Source organism: Papio anubis, chromosome 10 (genome assembly GCF_008728515.1).
Source record: "Papio anubis isolate 15944 chromosome 10, Panubis1.0, whole genome shotgun sequence".
In the NCBI taxonomy this organism is placed as follows: Eukaryota; Metazoa; Chordata; class Mammalia; order Primates; family Cercopithecidae; genus Papio; species Papio anubis.
The window spans coordinates 26,759,003-26,778,040 of NC_044985.1; the positions used below are offsets into that span (position 1 = coordinate 26,759,003).

Sequence of the window (19,038 nt, forward strand, 5' to 3'; positions counted from 1 at the left end):
ATGTGCCTTTAAAAAAACTAAATAAAATGACACAAAAGATGTTGAAAAAGAGGAAATCAAAGAAAATATACAAGCAAAATATCAACAAAAACAGATTTTCCTATATTAAGATAAAAATTAAATTCATGGAAAAAAGTATAACATGAACAAATGAGAATACTTTATTGAGTAAGATGAAAATAAATAATAATAGTTTTATCTATTAAGAACATTAACTGATGTATACACTATATATTCCAGTACTTTTTCCCAGTTTGTCATTTGTCTTTTGTCTTTATTCAGGAAGTTTAGGAATGAGGCAGGATCATCAAACCTGGAAACTAGGGATCTCTGAAGCCACTGAAGAGCCTGAAGTGTCCATGGGGCCAAGTAGCTAGAGGTGCCCATGAAAGGAATGCAGGGGGAGATCTTTCAGCCTTTGCAGAATGAGAAGCCTGCAGTTACAGTGAAGAAACAGTTTAACTTAGCATAACATTTATAAGTTGGAAGAAAATATTTCTAACAAATAGAACTGATATTACTCAGGATATAAAATGTTCTATTACAAATAATGCAACAGGAATATGAACCAAAGTTATGTTTCCTTTGTCTTAGCATTCAGCTAGAGGTTTTGAAATGCTTTACTGCATCACAGCTGAGAACTACTGAGAGTCAATGATCCTGCTCCCTTTGGTGTGTTTCGGCAAAGAGGAGGTTGCAAACTGCTGTTCCTGGGAAGTCTGATAGAAAACTGCAAGGCCAGCTTTCCATGGTACAGACTCTTTGTCCTTGGGGCCATCCATACTGAATTGTTTTTCATATACCATATAAAGACCATTTTTAAAATTAAAAGCAATAACAATTTCTTAATAATGAATGTTAAAATAACCAGGAAATAATTAGAATTATGAAATTAAACCAATGAGATAAAGTGAAAGAACAGAATGCGAGAAACTAAGAAGTTGAGTAAAAATAAGGAATAAATAGCATAATATAAGAAAAAGGTAAAACTGTGTAACAGAAAACAATTTAAAATAATTAATACTGACATCAGTAAAGTAGAAATAAGCATAAAGGTGAGTTATGAAATAAACTAGGGAAAGAAATAAAATGAATAAAAAAGAGTTAAAAATGAATCAATATTGAAATAATACAAAGAAAATATAAGAAACAAATTGGGCAAAAGTGGAAGAGACAAGCAACGTGATTGGAAAGAAAAATGTTAAAAAAATAAGTTAAGGGGACCACACAGTGTCTCATATCTGTAATCCTGGCACTTTGGGAAGCCAAGGTGGGCAGATCGCTCGAGTTCAGGAGTTTGAGATTAGCCTGGGCAATGTGGTGAAAATCTGTCTCTACAAACAATACAAAAATTATTGTTTGTAGTGGTGGTGCGCACCTGTGATTCCAGCTAGTTGGGGAGGTTCAGATGGGAGGATCACTCGAGCCCAGGAGGTAGAGGTTGCAGTGAGCCATGATTACACCACTGCGTTCTAGCCTGGGCAGCAGAATGAGTCCTTGTCTCAAAAAGAAAAAGAAAACATAAATAAATAAGTTGAGGGTAAGGGGATACAGGGATCTCACTGTACTTTCTTCCCAGTTTTGCTATGAACCTAAAATTGCACAATGGAATAGAATAAAATCTATATAAAAGAATAAACATTTTTTAATTGGCAATAAGCTGAAAAAGGAAAATACAGTTAAACACCATGTAAAACAACAAAATATGGTAAAACAATGTAGTAGGGAAAAGCTGTAATTTATTTTAGACAGTATTAGTATATCCTGAATAAAAAGAATTATTACTGTTATGTAATTATGAGTGATATTGCTCAAAGCTATTGCACATATACTTGGTTGTTTACTTTGTATGTTTGCAGGATTATTTAAACTTTGTATAATCTTTTTACAAAACAATTTAAGTATAGACTCTTTCCACTTTGGGAGGCCAAGGCGGGCTGATCACGAGGTCAGGAGATCGAGACCATCCTGGCTAACACAGTGAAACCCCATCTCTACTAAAAATACAAAAACAAAATTAGCTGGGCAGGGTGGTGGGCGCTTGTAGTCCCAGTTGCTCAGGAGGCCGAGGAGAGAGAATGGTGTGAACTTGGGAGGCGGAGCTTGCAGTGAGATTGCGCCACTGCACTCCAGCCTGGACAACTGAGCGAGACTCTGTCTCAAAAAAAAAAAAAAAAAAAGCTAGAATCTTTCAAGATGAAAATAAAACCTGTTTATCTGAAATAAATAATAATAATTAGCTCTGATGAAAATACATGTGATACGATTCCTTATCAACATTTTTTTTTTTAATTGAAACAGTATTTTGCAGCTTACACTCCTATTCTTATCAAGTTTTGGAACTGAAATTAGCATAACTTCAGAAAATGAATAGGAAAGCTCATCTTTTTGTATGATCTGGAATAGTTTGAATAACATGAGACTCTCCTAATCTTTAATGCTGTGCTAGAATTCATATGCAAAACTTTTCAAACGTAATGTGTGCCTTCTATTTTTTTTCTGTACTTCCTGGCAATGGGGATGTTTCCTTTTATACAATATCTCTTTAAACGCATTTGTAATCTCCTCTAAAGGAATTGTTTTCTTCAACTGTTTCTCTTATTTGGTTGGTTTTGAAAATTTGCCTTTTGCTAACTAATTATATTTTTCCTCTAAATTACAAAAATACTTCTATAGAGGATACTATTTTCTTACATGAATACAAGTTAAAATTTCAAATGCATTTGTCCTTTTTCTGTTTCTTGCTAGTTCTTCCTCTTATCGAATAATCTGCATCTTCCTTGTCTAGATTCAGAGCCCCTTAGTAGCACTTTTCTTTGGTTTTTGGGGACATACTGCACCATTCTTCAGATCCTAGTCTAGTGAACTCTTTTCCCCTGCCTGCGATGTGGGGTTAAGACAATTTAGGAATTTGCTATATTTTGGTGTCTGTCATACTATAAGCTATGAGAAGTTTCAAACGACTGGCGAAATGGTGGACGGATACTGGACACTTCCAAAATGAGAACTTTTACAGCATTTATTAGTGACACTAGAAAACACTTTGCCAGACAAACATAGGAAGAAAGGACAAATCCCAGAAGAGGATCTGGAAGTGACATCTCCAAACATCAGCTTTATACTACCCCTGTTGATAGTCATTTTTAATATTAAGAAAAAAAAATTTCTGTTGTGAGTTGTTATGGTAAAAGAGGGCATGTACATTGTACCTTGTACTATAGAAAAAAAAAAAACTCCGGTATATGAAAGCTTTGTCTTTAGATGGAGATTTTGTAATGCCTGCTCCCATTTTACAGAGTCATCATGACATGAATGATGTTGTTATGCGGTCAGTGATGTCAATATGACTCAACTCACTTTGGGTTTTTCGTGTTTTACAGGAACCTCAGAAATTCCTCATGTAAACAATCAGACAATTGAGCAAATTGACCTGCAAACACATATAACAGAAAACTACTAAAGTTCCCCTGCTACAGCACACGATTTAGATTGCCTTCTATACCTTTGTGAGTTTAACAGTGGGGAAAGTTCTGATCTAGGAAAAAGGGAATGGGTTATAGGAATTTTAGATTCTAAATAAATTTTAATCACCAACTGGCAAAATGTCATTTGCTTATAATGAACCCTTGTATTTTCCTCTGAAAAACTGAAAATACAACATATAGAGGGTAGGAAAGTCCCTGCCCATTACTGAGAAATTTTTCTAATAACGAGACTATATACCTCACGGGAAGGAAAAAAGTGAATTATCTAAATATAGCCTAGTGATTTATTAGCATATGAATTTGCTTTGCCTTCCCAGTTGTAAAAGTGAGGGAGAGGGAAAAGAAAGGAGAGAATGGGGGAGGAAATGAGAGTGCAGTGGAGGGAAGAGAGAAAAAGGGAAAAAAGAAAAGGAGAGAGAGAAAGAGAGGAAGGGAAGGCAAGAGGAGGGCATTGGAGAAAGAGGAGAGATGGCCAGAGGAGGGAAAGAGGAGGGGGCAGCAGGAAAGGAAGGAGAGGGGAAGGAAGGGCAGATAAGGGGAGGGGGAAGAAGAAAGGAGAGATAAGTTTGTGTGTGCTCTGTTTTTTATGCTTTCCCCTCCCCATATAGAGAAGATGCTATGTTCCTTGGCAGAAATTGCTTAAGGCAAATCTCCTGACCTAGCATTTGAGAAAGTTTTTGTTATGTCATATTGGTTATCCCCAAGGAGAATTCTGGAAAGAGTGATTGGGTGTGCAGGGCCCTGGGATACATGAGGTGAGGGGAAAGGAGAGGCAAGAGGGCAGAGAGAAGGAAGCTAACTGGCCCCTCCCATCTGGGAACTTCCCAACACCCTGTGTAAAGAAGAAGGAAGAGTTCCAATGATGAATGACTCAGAGTAAATTTTCCTCCTGAGAAGTCACATGTGAGCTCTGCATTTTTATTTAACTAAGAAAAATAGTGTATTGTGAAATTTTCTGTTTACCCAAGTTTGAGACTGCAGTTTTGTTTTTTTTTTATTAGTTCTTTCCTAACTTGTCCCTGTCTTTAATCTCATTGCTCATTTCACATACTGAGCACCCAGCATTAGAGTATTATGATCAGACTGGTAGTACAGCCGTGGATTCTTACAGAAAGAGTTTGCTGCTCTGAATTTAATTTGGGTAATGATCCAGCAAGCACCCATTTTAGTCTACTAAATGCTAGGTACTGGCCTAACTATGGCAAAAAGGCCCTGAAGAATAAGAATAAAGTTCATAGTTCAAGATTACCTTTTGAGAGGAAAAAACTTCCCCATATTTCCAATAATCAATTTTTATAAAATAAACTAAATCTTAATTTAAAAAAATAAAACAAATTAACCAATTTAATAGATATTTATTTAGCTCCATACATAGGCAGAGCTCTAAGGAGGATAAAATCAGTCTTTTCCTCTCAGAAACATATCATGTTATCAGCAGGATGGCATACCTGGAAATTAATAGACAACTGGGAATCGTACAACAGCTTATTTTGGCAACACTTTTTTTCTTTCTGTTTCCAAAAGGAAGGAATGGTAGCTCACACTGTTCTCTGTTTAACCTCCACTGCTGGCCCTGCAGTGGGTCTTGCTTTCACCCCCGACCCCGCATGACTTGTTCTCTCACAATTCCCTTCTGTATTTAGGGGCCTATGTTATGATACAAGTTTTGCTCCCCATTACATCCCTGGAATTTCACTTTGTGCTTGGTACAAAGAATATGCTTAATACTTTTCTTGAATGAATGAAGGTGTCAACTGAAGAATGACAGGTTTGTACATTTGGAAAGGAGAGCTTCATTTCACGTAAAGGGTTGCAGCCTGCAGGGTGGCAATTCTGACCTCTGAAAAGCGTAGCCCCTGGTCAGAAGCTGGAAACAGACATTTTGAGGGAGGGGCAAAGGAAACAGAAATTTGTGTTGAGCAGGGTAGCTGAATATACATATTCAATAAGCTATAGAGGGAGCCATGAATATTTATGAAAGGAGAAATGTGTGCATGCACAATGGAGTTTCATGCCTCTCCATGGGATCTGTGTTCAAAAAAATGACAGCATTAATACAATCTGAGGGGGCAGTTTTCAGCCCAATGTGAAGCAGAGGACATGAAAGCCTTTACTGCACATTCTCCATAGACTAGCCGGAAATGCTCCATCATCAGTGTTCTTTTTTTGTTCCAAACCACAAAAGGGAGGGATAACATCAGGTGATGGTTGATGTCATTGGTGGAGTCTTTTGAAATGACTGGTTTCTGTTTAGCCATAGGGCAGAAAGTCCAATCGTAGTTAGTGATAGAGGAGGTATGTGTTCCACTTCCTATCCTGTCATGGCCAAAAACTTAGTTTTCAAGTTTACTCTGGGGTCCCCTTGGCCAAGAGCGTGTCCGTTCAGTTAGTCTAGGGGCTTAGGATTTTATTTTTATTCCTCAAATGTAACAAATTTAAAGAAAGAAAGAAATTTGTAAAACATAAGAAATAGAAGTATAGCTTAGACCTCCAAGCAAGTTCTTTAAAGGTGACAGAGTTAAACAGTAGTTTTTAAGATAATATTTTGATGAAATTTTTAATCATATGATTGTAAGATTTTAGAAGAAGCAAGATCTTGTGAAAACAAAACCTCGATGTCCATATCTGTCTCTCTAAATCTATAGTCAATCTTTTAAAAGAGTGACACAAAAATGACCCAGATCCGCCCTCTGGTTCATTCCCCATACATTAGAGCCTGGTAATCTTCCAAAGTTTTTACAGCATAAGGCATACACCACATAATAGATGCAAAAAAATTACACCTTCTGAATTTTCCTGAATGGATTCAAATTTTTACTCTTCTAAGTCAATCAATTGGTGGACTACTTACTTTATAGGATTATTGCAAGGATAGGATTGATGAAGTGAAATATACTTTCTTTTCCCTGGTTAATTACTCCTATTAAAGTAATTTCATGCACTTTATCTGCCTCTCTTGGAAACTGGAGAGTAGTACTTTCTGTCTGGTTTCTTAAGATTAAAAAAAGACAATATGTCACTTTTGACTTAAGTGTCATGGTACCTATGGCTTTCTACCTGCATGGTTTTATCATCTCAATAATCTTGGGAAGAAGGTATTTTTAAGTTCATTTGATAAATAGGAGACTGAGCCTCCACAAGGGTTAAGTGAATTGCTCAGGGTTATACAATGAACACTTGATAGAAATGATTAAATGACACTTTACTTGATTTGTTGTGGGTTGCTAAACAAAGCATAGGTGTGCATAAGTCATTCAATTATTCGGGCACAGTCTTCATCCTTAGTCCAAATATCGAAAGTCTTTGCTCTTAGTTTTTATAACTACAAGGATATTCATCAAAAGACGCAAGCTCAAGAATAAGCCTAAAGAGGTAGTCAAAGTAGAACAAAAGACAATTCACAGACTTAAATGAACAATTTGCATTAATGAAGTTTGCCAGGCTAGTTTCCACTTGAATCTTCAGATTTTCTTTCTTCCTTGATTGTCTTGTTAACTGTCCAGATTTATTACCTAGGAGTTTGTTTGTTTGTTTGTTTGTTTGTTTGTTTTTTTAATTCACATGTTAGGCAATAGAATGTATTCTGGAATTGAGAGCCTATTCTAAATTTTTGACTAAAAAGTTTACCCATTAAATGTCATCGATTCGGCCATCAGACTGAAAATTCTGTGTATTTAACGGAGGGTACTGTCTCAAAAATCCAGAGCTCAAACTGAAGAATTAAGGCAAAATTTGGAATTTAGCTCTAGGACAAACTCATCAGTTCAGGGGTCAGAGATTTATATCGTTAAAGGACAAGTGCGTGTTTACCTGAGTTTAAAGAGCAAAGTTGCTTCTGGAAAGAAGCCCTCACTGGAGGCTCTGGCATTTGAGATGGGGGCAGGAGCACACGTTGCTTAAATTTCTGACAGTGGCTGGAGATTACAGATTGGTTAAGGGAGAGGAAGTAAAGTACAAGTATGTTTATAAATTCTCCACTGGGTGGAGTCTGAGCAGTTCTTTGAATTTCTTACTCTAAGATCTGGCCTGTACATTTGCAAGGAATTCTTGAGAGCTTCCTGGACAGATTCTGGGAGCCAAGCACCCCATTGGAATCCTAGCTGGTAAGCTTGAGGCGCTGATAAAAACTCTCTACCCTAATGTTTACTCCATGTTTTTTCCAAATGAAACTTCTGTCAGCTAGAATCCTTGTCATAGTGTTTTAGAGTTGGGTTTTTTTTTTTCTGCTGCTCTCTTCTTTTATTTTCATATTATTTTTGTAAATAAAACTGGTAAGAACTTCCTAAAGGCCCCGCCTTTAGAAATGGGTTAAATGAAGAGATCTTTACCAATGTAATGGAAAATAACTGATGTCCATAGTGCACTGAATGTGGTTACATTTGACAAACCAAAGTTAGTCCTGTTCTTATTTGAGTTTAAACGGCAAGATTAGGTCAAACTCCAGATGAGGGAAAGATATTCTTAAACAGATGTTAAGTCTACTGTTTTCTGGTAACTTTAATTGTCTTATGCCGCTAGTAGTCATACTAAATATTTATTTAGAGAAGTGAAAATGCCTATTCTTGAACAGAGTTTCTTCCCCTTTCATTTTATGAAACCTAAGAAGAGAAAGTTGATACACTTTTAAAAAATATACTAGATTTTCTTTTTTCCTTTCTGCTTTTATTTTGAGGCCAATGGGGTGTTATTTAATAGTAACACTGAAACAAACGTATTGATTTCATTAATGTGTTCAGAAAGTAATTCATATTCTAGATATGAAATATACACTTGTAACACAGTAATGTTACCCATTTCTCAATGATATGCCTAAAGAATCTTTCTGAATATGCATATTGTTTTTCCTGTTTTATTAATGAAAAACTACACACTTTCTCGACATATTTTTAAGTGAGGTTCTAAACTTTGAACTCCTATGTACAATTTGCTTATTTCAGGCGTGAATGTGAAACTGTGTAAAGATTAACTATTGGACACTCATGGTCATTTATTTAACTATTTAGCCCTAAATCAGTGGGTGACTAGGAGATTCTGAATTCTGTTATTTTCTTAAAATCAATCAGTTTTTAATTGTTATACAAGCTTTTTACTTTAAAGTTGTAGCTGTCTAAATAAAACTGTGAAAGCACAATTTCCAAACCTCAATTGAAGGCACATTGGTGCTGTCCATCAGAAGGTATTGATAATTTTTTAAAAATTACGAACTATCTTTTATCTTTTTATAAAGGACCTAATGTCACTTGAGTTTAACCATAATCCTTTGAAGAAAGTAAAATTTAACTTTCAATAAAATTGACATACAGAGCAGTTAGGTGACTTGCCTGACACCATATGGTATGTATGTCACCTCTCTTGATAAAATTAACATTAAATATGTAAAATTTGAAAATTTGTAAAATATGTAAAAGTCGAAGTTTTTAAGAGTTTGGATTTAATGTCTTCATTTCAAAATATGAGCATGTCACTTTATTTGCAAACCAAACATGGCATAACATTATGGCTTGTGAACACTAATTGTCTTAGCTGCTGGAGTGAGTGCAGACTTAAGCAGCAATTAGTATGAGTGAATAAATTGCATCCTTAGAGTGAGTGCACTGTGCTATCCTGGGAACTAAAGACTGCATTTGAGTCTATGCGAAGTTGTGCACAGTGGTGGAGTAGGGCAGGGTGCTGTCATTTGGTAGACTATGCCCATGAAGTATCTCAAGGTACCCCAGATGTGACAGGCCCAGGAACGGAACCAGCCACTTTAACTTTTGCCTGGCTGAAACTGGACTGGGACGGATGGATTAAAAAGGGTAAATCGGCCGGGCGCCGTGGCTCAAGCCTGTAATCTCAGCACTTTGGGAGGTCGAGACGGGCGGATCATGAGGTCTGGAGATCGAGACCATCTTGGCTAACACGGTGAAACCCCGTCTCTACTAAAAAATACAAAAAACTAGCCGGGCGAGGTGGCGGGCGCCTGTAGTCCCAGCTACTCGGGAGGCTGAGGCAGGAGAATGGCGTAAACCCGGGAGGCAGAGCTTGCAGTGAGCTGAGATCCGGCCACTGCACTCCAGCCTGGGCGGCAGAGCGAGACTCCGTCTCAAAAAAAAAAAAAAAAAAAAAAAGGGGGGGGGGAGGTCAATCAATTCATACATAACTTGTGGTCCTTTGCAGCTTGAGTGTAGGACTGAAAAAAGAAGCCAAAGAAAAAGGGAATGAGCTGAAGAAATACACACACATACACACACACACACTTCAGGAAGCAACATGCAAGGAAAAATAAAGTGAGAGGTTCAAGGCTCCGATGAGGAATTGTGCTCTGTGCGTTCCATTCATGGGCTTTGCCGAAGACCAGCACAATGGACGCAGCATCTCAGGCATGGTTAAGTACCCTACTGTGCACTCTGCTATCCTTTTAGTCCATTGTTGTTTCTACTCTGTCTGTGCCAGGGTTTCGTCTTGATGTGGAGGAAAAGGATTCTAATGCCTCAGGATTATTACAAGGATTAAATAAGATACAGATAGAATGACGCTAATGAGGGCCGGGCGCGGTGGCTCAAGCCTGTAATCCCAGCACTTTGGGAGGCCGAGGCGGGTGGATCACGAGGTCAGGAGATCGAGACCATCCGGGCTAACATGGTGAAACCTCGTCTCTACTAAAAATACAAAAAACTAGCCGGGCGTGGTGGCGGGCGCCTGTAGTCCCAGCTACTCGGAGGCTGAGGCAGGAGAATGGCGTGAACCTGGGAGGCGGAGCTTGCAGTGAGCCGAGATCGCGCCACTGCACTCCAGCCTGGGTGACACAGCGCGAGACTCCGTCTCAAAAAAAAAAAAAAAAAAGAATGACGCTAATGAGTATCATTTTTAAAATAAGGAAAGCTGAAATTTATTCAGAATCTGTTGGTAACAAACTAATCTCTTTAAGTAACCCCACTTAGAGTTTAAAGTCACCTCCAATGAACTCAAAGGGCTGACTTCCCAAAGAAAGTCTCAAATATAAGGCAAACTCTCTTGATTCTGAATTTCATTAGAAATGTTTGTCTCTAACACGGTGAAACCCCGTCTCTATTAAGAAATACAAAAAAAAAAAAAAAACTAGCCGGGCGAGGTGGCGGGCACCTGTGGTCCCAGCTACTCGGGAGGCTGAGGCCGGAGAATGGCGTGAACCCGGGAGGCGGAGCTTGCAGTGAGCTGAGATCCGGCCACTGCACTCCAGCCTGGGTGACAGAGCGAGACTCCGTCTCAAAAAAAAAAAAAAAGAAAGAAAGAAATGTTTGTCTAAGTCTTTCTCATATGGTCAGAATGAGAGAGGCTGTCCTCCTAGTAATATGTCATTATGTCAAATAATTCATCAACCAATTTTGTTTACTCTCTTGAACTGCCACTTTGGCAGCAGGGGTACTCTGTCTAAATGAGGTGTCTATAAAGATAAATTAAACATGATTCAGGCCCCCAGGTGGAGTTCAGTTCAATAGGGTAGAACAGCAACTCAGTCCAGCTACCATAAGTAACATGTTTGTAGTAAGACTAATTTGATAGTAAGGCAGAAAAACATCTCATGGAATTTTAGGAATAGCCAAGAAGATGGATCCCCTAGAGCCTTGCACATAGCATGTTTCATAAAGGATTCAGTGACCCTCAAGATGGGCTTGTCCTGTCACCTTTTCAGGAGATATAGCTGCTCAATCCCTGGCCATTGTGTAACTAAGTGACTCTTACTTGCTGCTGGAATCACTTCGTGCTTTTCATGCTTTAACAATCAGTGGTTCTGTTTTACTTTGAAAAGTGAGTCATTCTATGATAGTATTCCTCCTAGACCCTAGCATTTCATAGCTTCTATATGTGATTATTTTAAATTCCAGCTCCTGTACCTAACTGAATGAATAAGCATATCCCGCAACTCAGATTCCTAAAAGAATTTGATTATATGCTCAGCTAAACATCATCACTGTTTGGTTAGATCTTTTACAGCAAATAATTCACAGATTTTTGATGAAACTATGTTTTCTTTAGTGGGTAAGTGTCCAACAGAGGTCTAATAAACTATGACCAGGCAATTGATAATGCCAAGTGGCAGAGACACAGTGATGTCTCTTCAAAATGCAGGTTCCTTCATTAGAAATCTATAGGTGGGGAACCATTTAGAATTGAGTTTTAGGCATAGCAAATGTTTTCTATCTTTTCTAACCATACATATGTCCAAATAAATATAGTACCTGGTAGAATGTATTACTCTCTTTTTTTTTGGGGGGGGGGCGGCTTGTGATATTTCATACTAGTTTATTTAGGGGTTCCATTTTCACTCCTCAATAGATTTGATGTATTTCTCATCTGCTTCAAATGTATTATTTTCATAAGTAAAGTACATAAGTGTGCTCCTAATTGTTATTGGTGTTCAGAGGAAGACAGGCTACTTTTGCCTGAGACATCGTAAGAGGCCTCTTGAAGAAAGCATTAGAGCTAGGTCTTTGAAGGTTGGCTGGAATCCAAACAAGTTGAAGGGGAGCAAAACGTTTTAGGCAAAGGAAATGGCATGAGAAAAATCACAGAAATAGAAAATTTCATGTGGAGGACAAATAATACTTATGGTCAGATATTGAAAGCACCATCCGTCGATGTTGAAATCCTACACTTTTGTACAGAACCATGGATTGAAGCAGTTAGGAGTCACGACTGATATCAAAGTAAAAAACATGCAATGGTGAAGCTTGGTATCTTTGTCTAGAAATATAAAGAATGGCTTATCAGTGAAGACCATGACAATTGAGAAAAGAAGAAGCCCAAAAAGTATAAGAATGAAAATAGAGAGTGCAAGAATAATGTCTGTTTTACTGGCATTACGTAACACTCAGATATGCACCTCTTTATTACCAAACATTGTGTATGTTAGTTAAGGTAAAAAAGGAAGGGAGGCAGAAGAATGGAGATTGAATTGAATTCTAGAGCTTCAGTTCTGTGTTAGTTTTGGCCCCCAGGGATTCTAGGCATTAAGTATAGTCTGAATTGAAAAATATTAAACATATCTTGTGATCCAATATTCCCCTAAGTTATAGACTCTAATATCCAATGACCAGCTTGACATTTCTACCTGCATGTTCAATACTTATTGGAAACTTAATATATCCTAAATAGAATTTTTTTAAAAAAACAGCCAGGATCTGTTGCCCAGGATGGAGTGCAGTGGTGCAATTAGCTCACTGCAACCTCAAACTCCTTGTCTCCTACCTCATCCTCCTCAGTAGCTAGGACCACAGGTGCGTGCCAGTGCCAGCACATCTGGCTTTGTGTGTGTGTGTGTGTAGCAATGAGGTCTTGCTACGTTGCCCCGGCTGGTCTCATGGCTCCAAGCAATCCCCTGCCTCGGCCTCCCAGTGCTGGGGTAACAGGCATGAACCATCACAACCAGTCCACTAAACTGAATTCCAATTTCCCTCCTCAAAATGTTTCTTCCCCAGGTATTTTTATTTCATCATATTTCACATATTTGCCCATACCCCAAAGCTAAAAGAAAGTTCCTTACCTGTCCTCACTAGAAATCATCTATCCACCAGTCCTGTCTACTTTTTCTCCAAAATGTATCATAAATCCACACTCTTCCCTCTACCTTTGCCCTCATCACCAAATTTAATTCACCACCGTTTATCTCCTGAACTACTGTGTTAGCCTTAATTGGTCTACCTTTTCAACTCTTTTTTAAATTTTTTTTTTAATTATACTTTAAGTTCTAGGGTACATGTGCACAATGTGCAGGTTTGTTACATATGTATACATGTGCCGTGTTGGTTTGCTGCACCCATTAACTCGTCATTACATTAGGTATTTCTCCTAATGCTATCCCTCCCCCATCCCCTCACTCCACGACAGGCCCCGGTGTGTGATGTTCTCCACCCTGTGTCCAAGTGTTCTCATCGTTCAATTCCCACCTATGAGTGAGAACATGCGGTGTTTGGTTTTCTGTCCTTGCAATAGTTTGCTCAGAATGATGGTTTCCAGCTTCATCCATGTCACTACAAAGGGCATGAACTCATCCTTTTTTATGGCTGCATAGTATTCCATGGTGTATATGTGCCACATTTTCTTAATCCAGTCTATTATTGATGGACATTTGGGTTGGTTCTAAGTCTTTGCTATTGTGAATAGTACCGCAATAAATATACATGTGCATGTGTCTTTATAGTAGCATGATTTATAATCCTTTGGATATATACCCAGTAACGGGATGGCTGGGTCAAATGGTATTTCTGGTTCTAGATCCTTGAAGAATCACCACACTGTCTTCCACAATGGTTGAATTAGTTTACACTCCCACCAACAGTGTAAAAGCATTCCTGTTTCTCCACATCCTCTCCAGCACCTGTTGTTTCCTGACTTTTTAATGATTGCGATTCTAACTGGTGTGAGATGGTATCTCATTGTTTTAATAACTCATTATGGAGCAAAGTGATTATTATTTATTTACTTTTCTACTCAAAACTCCCCAATGGTTTCCCATTAAACTTATAAAATTTCAAATTTCTTTCTGGCTCCCAAATTTCTTTGTGACTACCTTCTGCCTTTGCTTTTTGCATATCACAGTTTGTCATTCCTCCTTCCCTCTTTTTCCCTCCCTAATGTATTTAGTTGAACAAGCCAAGCCCATTTCCACCCCAGGACCTTTGCACTTGTTGCCAGCTGCCTCCAGGTCCAGGTCTTGACATGATGTAGAAATGCTCATCTATCACTTTCTCAGAAAGATAACCGAGACCCTTTAAGGTAGCTCTTCCACGCTCCAGTCACTCTGTCCCATTACTCTGCTGTTTCCTCATAGCTCTTAAATCTGAAACTACATCGTTTTTCTATTCTTCTGCTAAAATTAAACTGTATAAGGGTTGGCACTTATGCACTCTCTCATACAATGCTGTCCTGCCAGTGCTGGGAGCCACATAATAGGTACCAAATAAATATTGGTTGAAAGAGTAAATAAATGCATACATTAAATGAAATCAGCAAAACTATATGTAAACCTAGCCCAAAGAAATTTTATTTCCTGCAATATCATTTTGTTCAATTTTAAAAAACCAAACTTAGGAGAAATATAAACAAACAAACAAGCTTGGGTGAAGTTTAAAACATATGTGATTAAATCTCCATTGTCATTTATCCTTTTCCAGAAAGTGGGAAATGTCGCATGATGATTAAACAGAATACAGTGTGGTTTCAAGAAACATCAAACAGTCCCGTTTGTTCTAAGATAATACATATGGTGTTGAAAAAGAAAAAATTTATAATTATTAACAGCAACAGGTGGATGAATCTCTTTGGTATTCATATGAACAAAATACTAACATTTTAAGTAAAGTTACATTTTCCATGAATATGATTTTCACTCACAAAACAGGATTTTGTTCAGGTTCAATATGTCCATAGTTTTAAAACCATGATCCAAGAACAACTGGGAGTGGAACAGTGGAACTGGGATCTGGAGAAGGACAAGCTAAGTGGGATGCTGCTTTTTTACACTTTGACAAAGATCATCCTTACCATTATCTCCTCATAAGATGCCTAGAGGAAAAGGTGATGACGTTATATATATTTGGAAGCCACAAGTGTGGTACATGTTTCTAGATAAGAAGAATGGAATGAGCTAACATTTACTGGGAATTTACTCTGTCCTGAGCACTATTATCTAATGTAATCATTTCATTATCTCTAAGTTACTATTATTTTGTTTCTTTTTTCTTTTTCTTTTTTTTTTTTGTTTTTGGTTTGTTTTTTGAGACAGAGTCTTGCTCTGTTACCCAGGCTGGCGTGCGGTAGTACAATCCCAGTTCACTGCAACCTCCGCCTCCTGGGTTCAATCAATTCTCCTGCCTCAGCCTCCCGAGTAGCTGGGATTACAGGTGCCTGCCACCACGCCCAGCTAATTTTTGTATTTTTTTAGTAGAGACGAGGTTTCACCATGTTGACCAGACTGGTCTCAAACTCCTGACCTCAAGTGATCCGCCCACCTCGGCCTCCCAAAGTGCTGGGATTACAGGCGTGAGCCACCACACCGGACCTATTTCCTTCTTTTTATATATGAGAAAAACTCATTCATGGGGTTTAACGCTGGTTGGTTAAGTATATTATTCCTGAGGTTGGGAAAAGGGGAGTCTTAGTGAAAACAAAAGGTGTATTACCTAAAGGGCTCATTTTCTGCAGGAAAATTATGGTGGCTAGATTATGTTTTGTTATTCTCTTTCAGTTTTAGAGAACAACTTGTAATGGAGCCTTCACCTCTTGAGCTGCCGGCTGTCACAGTGCAGCGCATTGCGACTGAACTCAAATGCCACCCAACGGATGAGAGGGTCGCTCTCCACCTAGATGAGTTAGATAAACTGAGGCACTTCAGGGAGTGCTTTTACATTCCCAAAATACAGGATCTGCCTCCAGGTAAGAATGCTGGGAAGGTTTTTAAATTTTATTTATTTATTTATTTTTGCTACTGCATGTGTTTATTATAATCTTTGAAAATCATTGTGCTATTACATAATAGAACCGTCGCAATTATGTTTGAAAAGCAGAAGGTCCCTGGTGCTCTCAATCAACCTGTCAGCCTACCTTAGCCTCAAATTTTCTGTTTTCTCCCCTCCTCTGAATAAAATACATACAGGGTACTTATACTGTCAACTACTTCTCTGAACAATCGAGTGACTGATTGAAAATTATAGGCAGATACATTTACTTGTTCTCTAAGCACTTGGGATTCAAAGCAATTATTTTAGAATGCAATGTTAGAATAGCTCTTATATTCTGGCACTTAGTTTATAATAATGTGATGTTTGTCTTAGAGAAAATATTATTTTGTGACCTGGATATATCAGGAGGGATGTTATTTGAATAGCCGTCTTTGCATGCTGTAAAGATGGCGAGTGTAACAGCGAGAAAAGAAACAATGAATGCCCAACAAATGCATACTGCATTTTAAAATAATGTAGTAATCTGACTCTGTTCTGGGTTTGAGGAAGTCGTTTACAAAAATAAAACATAGGTAGCAAAGGTATAACAATAAAAAATGATTCATCATATTTAACTTTACTCCATTTTACATTAATAATAAAGGTTCCCAGGTTGAATGGAATTAGTCTACCAAACTGGGTTTCACATCCTTTATAATAGTCTGATTCCATTTTTATTCAGATTAAATAAGGTACAATTTTGGGTATAGTACTCAGGATCCATGAAGATCAGCTAATAAAATTTTAGGATGTCTGGTTTGTATAACACTAATATATACCATGTAACAAATGTTAAAACACCTATTTGTCTTCAACTATGTACCCAGCAACCTATAGAACTCTGGAAGAATGAAAGAAGAGAAATACCTGTATCCTACTTAAAATTGTGTAGTATCAACTGAGGGAGACATAGATGGAAATGACAGCTAGAAGAGACCAAATAAAACAAGGCTATAAGTGAAGTGATCTGAAACCACAGAAGAAAAATCTTCTAGGTCATTCTAGAATCTAAAATTAAAAGAACATTTTGATTTGAATCATAAGGGATAAAATATTGCTAATGAGTGAATTGTGAGGAAATAAAACTTAAGGAAAGGAATCCTCAGGGAAATGGGAGATAGGGGGCTTGGTGTTATATGCATCACACAATGTGGAAACCTTTAGAAATAGCCAGGACCCACGTGAGACAAGTCAGGTCTGGTTGATGGTGGCCCTGCCCTGATGCGCTCTCTGGCCTACAGGACTCCTGTACTGAGTCAGAACCCAGTTTAAAAATAGCATTGTACAGTCTGGCGCGGTGGCTCACACCTGTAATCCCAGCACTTTGGGAGGCCGAGGCAGGCGGATCAGGAGGTCAGGAAATCAAGATCATCCTGGCTGACATAATGAAACCCCGTCTCTACTAAAAATGCAAAAAAGTAGCTGGGCGTGGTGGCTGGCATCTGCAGTCCCAGCTACTCAGGAGACTGAGGCAGGAGAATGGTGTGAACTCGCGAAGCGGAGCTTGCAGTGAGCTGAGATCGCGACACTGCACTCCAGCCTGGGCGACAGAGCGAGACTACGTCTCAACAACAACAACAAAATAGCATAGTACTTCACTAATCACCGGGAAAATGCACATCAAAACCACAGTGAGATATCACCTCACACCCTTTTCTATGACTACTATTAAAAAGTGCAGGGTATAAATATTGGCTAGGATACAGAGTGATTAGAGCCCTTGTGCACTGTTAGTGGGAATGTAAAATGGTGCAGCCCCTGTAGGAAAGAGTATGGCAGTTTCCTCAAAAACCGAAGAATAGAATTACCATATGATCCAGTGATCTCACTTCAGGATATATTGCCAAAAGAATTAAAAGCAAGATCCCCAAAAGACATTAGTACACTCGTGTTTATAATAGCATTATTCGTAATAGCCAAAAGGTGGAATTAACCCATATGTCCATCAATGCATGAAAAGACAAGCAAAATGTGTATACATATGATGGAACCTTATTAAGTTTTAAAAAGAACCATGCTACGTGGTCCACATGAATGAACTATGAGAACATCATGCCAAGTGAAACAATCCAGATGCAAAAAGAAAAATACTGTATAATTCCAATTTTACCAAGTATCTAGATTGGTCAAATTCATAAAAACCGAAAGTAGAATGGTAGCTGTCAGGAGCTCAGAGAGGGAGAAATGGTGAGTTACTGTTTAATGGGTATAAAATTTCAATTTTGCAAGGTAGAAAAATTCTGGAGATTGGTTGCACAACAATGTGAACATACTTAACTGAATTGTACACTTAAAATTGTTAAGAGAATAAATTGTAGGTGCATTTTAGCACAGTATTTTAAATATTTATCAAAATAAAAATGTTTCCCCCTTAAAAAAAAGCAGCATTCTACATATAATCACTTCTAGTATACTTAAAAGTTGACTTAGTATCCTAATTATAGGTATAATATTGATTTTGACTAGTTATCCAATAGAAAGTATCTCTGAAGAATTACAACCTTGGATAAGTCATTGCTGATTCTTAAAGAGAAGAGATAGAAATTGGTTTAATAAAGAATTTAAATAATCTGCTTGTTTAAAAAATATAGTTTTGCTGGACACAGTGGCTCACATCTGTAATCCCAGCACCCAGGGAGGCTAAGGCTGGAGGATCACTTGTGTCTAGAAGTTTGATACCAGCCTGGGCAACATGACAAAACCCCATCTCTACAAATACTACAAAAATTAATTAGGCGTGATGGCAGGTGCCTTTACTGCCAGTTACTCTGGAGGCTGAAGTGGGAGGATCACCTGAGCCCAGTAGTTCAAGGCTGCAGTGAGCCATGATCACACCATTGAACTCCAGTCTGGGTGACAGAGCAAGACTCTGTCTCTAAATAACAATAATTATTCTAATAATTTTGAATGATGTAAAACGTTATTAACCTCAAGTGTTCTTCTACATCAGTGATTGTCAAAATGTGGTCCCTTGACCAAAAGCATGATGTTCACTAGAGATCTTCTTAAAAATACAAGTTCTTGGGTACTAACTCAGAATTACTGAATCAGAGATTGTGAAAGTGAGGCCCAGCCTTCTATTCTAGATCAGC

At 38.1% G+C, this 19,038-nt stretch overlaps 1 protein-coding gene across 11 annotated transcripts in view; it reads left to right on the forward strand.

Annotated features, from left to right (window-relative positions):
* Positions 1–7,203: 7,203 nt before the first annotated feature.
* Positions 7,204–19,038, forward strand: part of KYNU (kynureninase) — a 164,106-nt gene continuing 152,271 nt past the window's right edge. For 2 of the 11 annotated variants that reach the window (XM_031651199.1, XM_021923570.2), the window contains exon 1: positions 15,717–15,881. Coding sequence is in view for 6 of the 11 variants with exons in the window: in XM_021923571.2 (XP_021779263.1) it covers positions 15,713–15,881 (169 nt within the window). In the remaining 5 variants the exon portion in view is untranslated. Of the gene's footprint in view, positions 7,589–14,859; positions 15,024–15,693; positions 15,882–19,038 lie in introns of those variants that run through there. The other 9 variants (XM_031651198.1, XM_021923571.2, XR_004176502.1 and 6 more) reach the window with 9 other exon arrangements.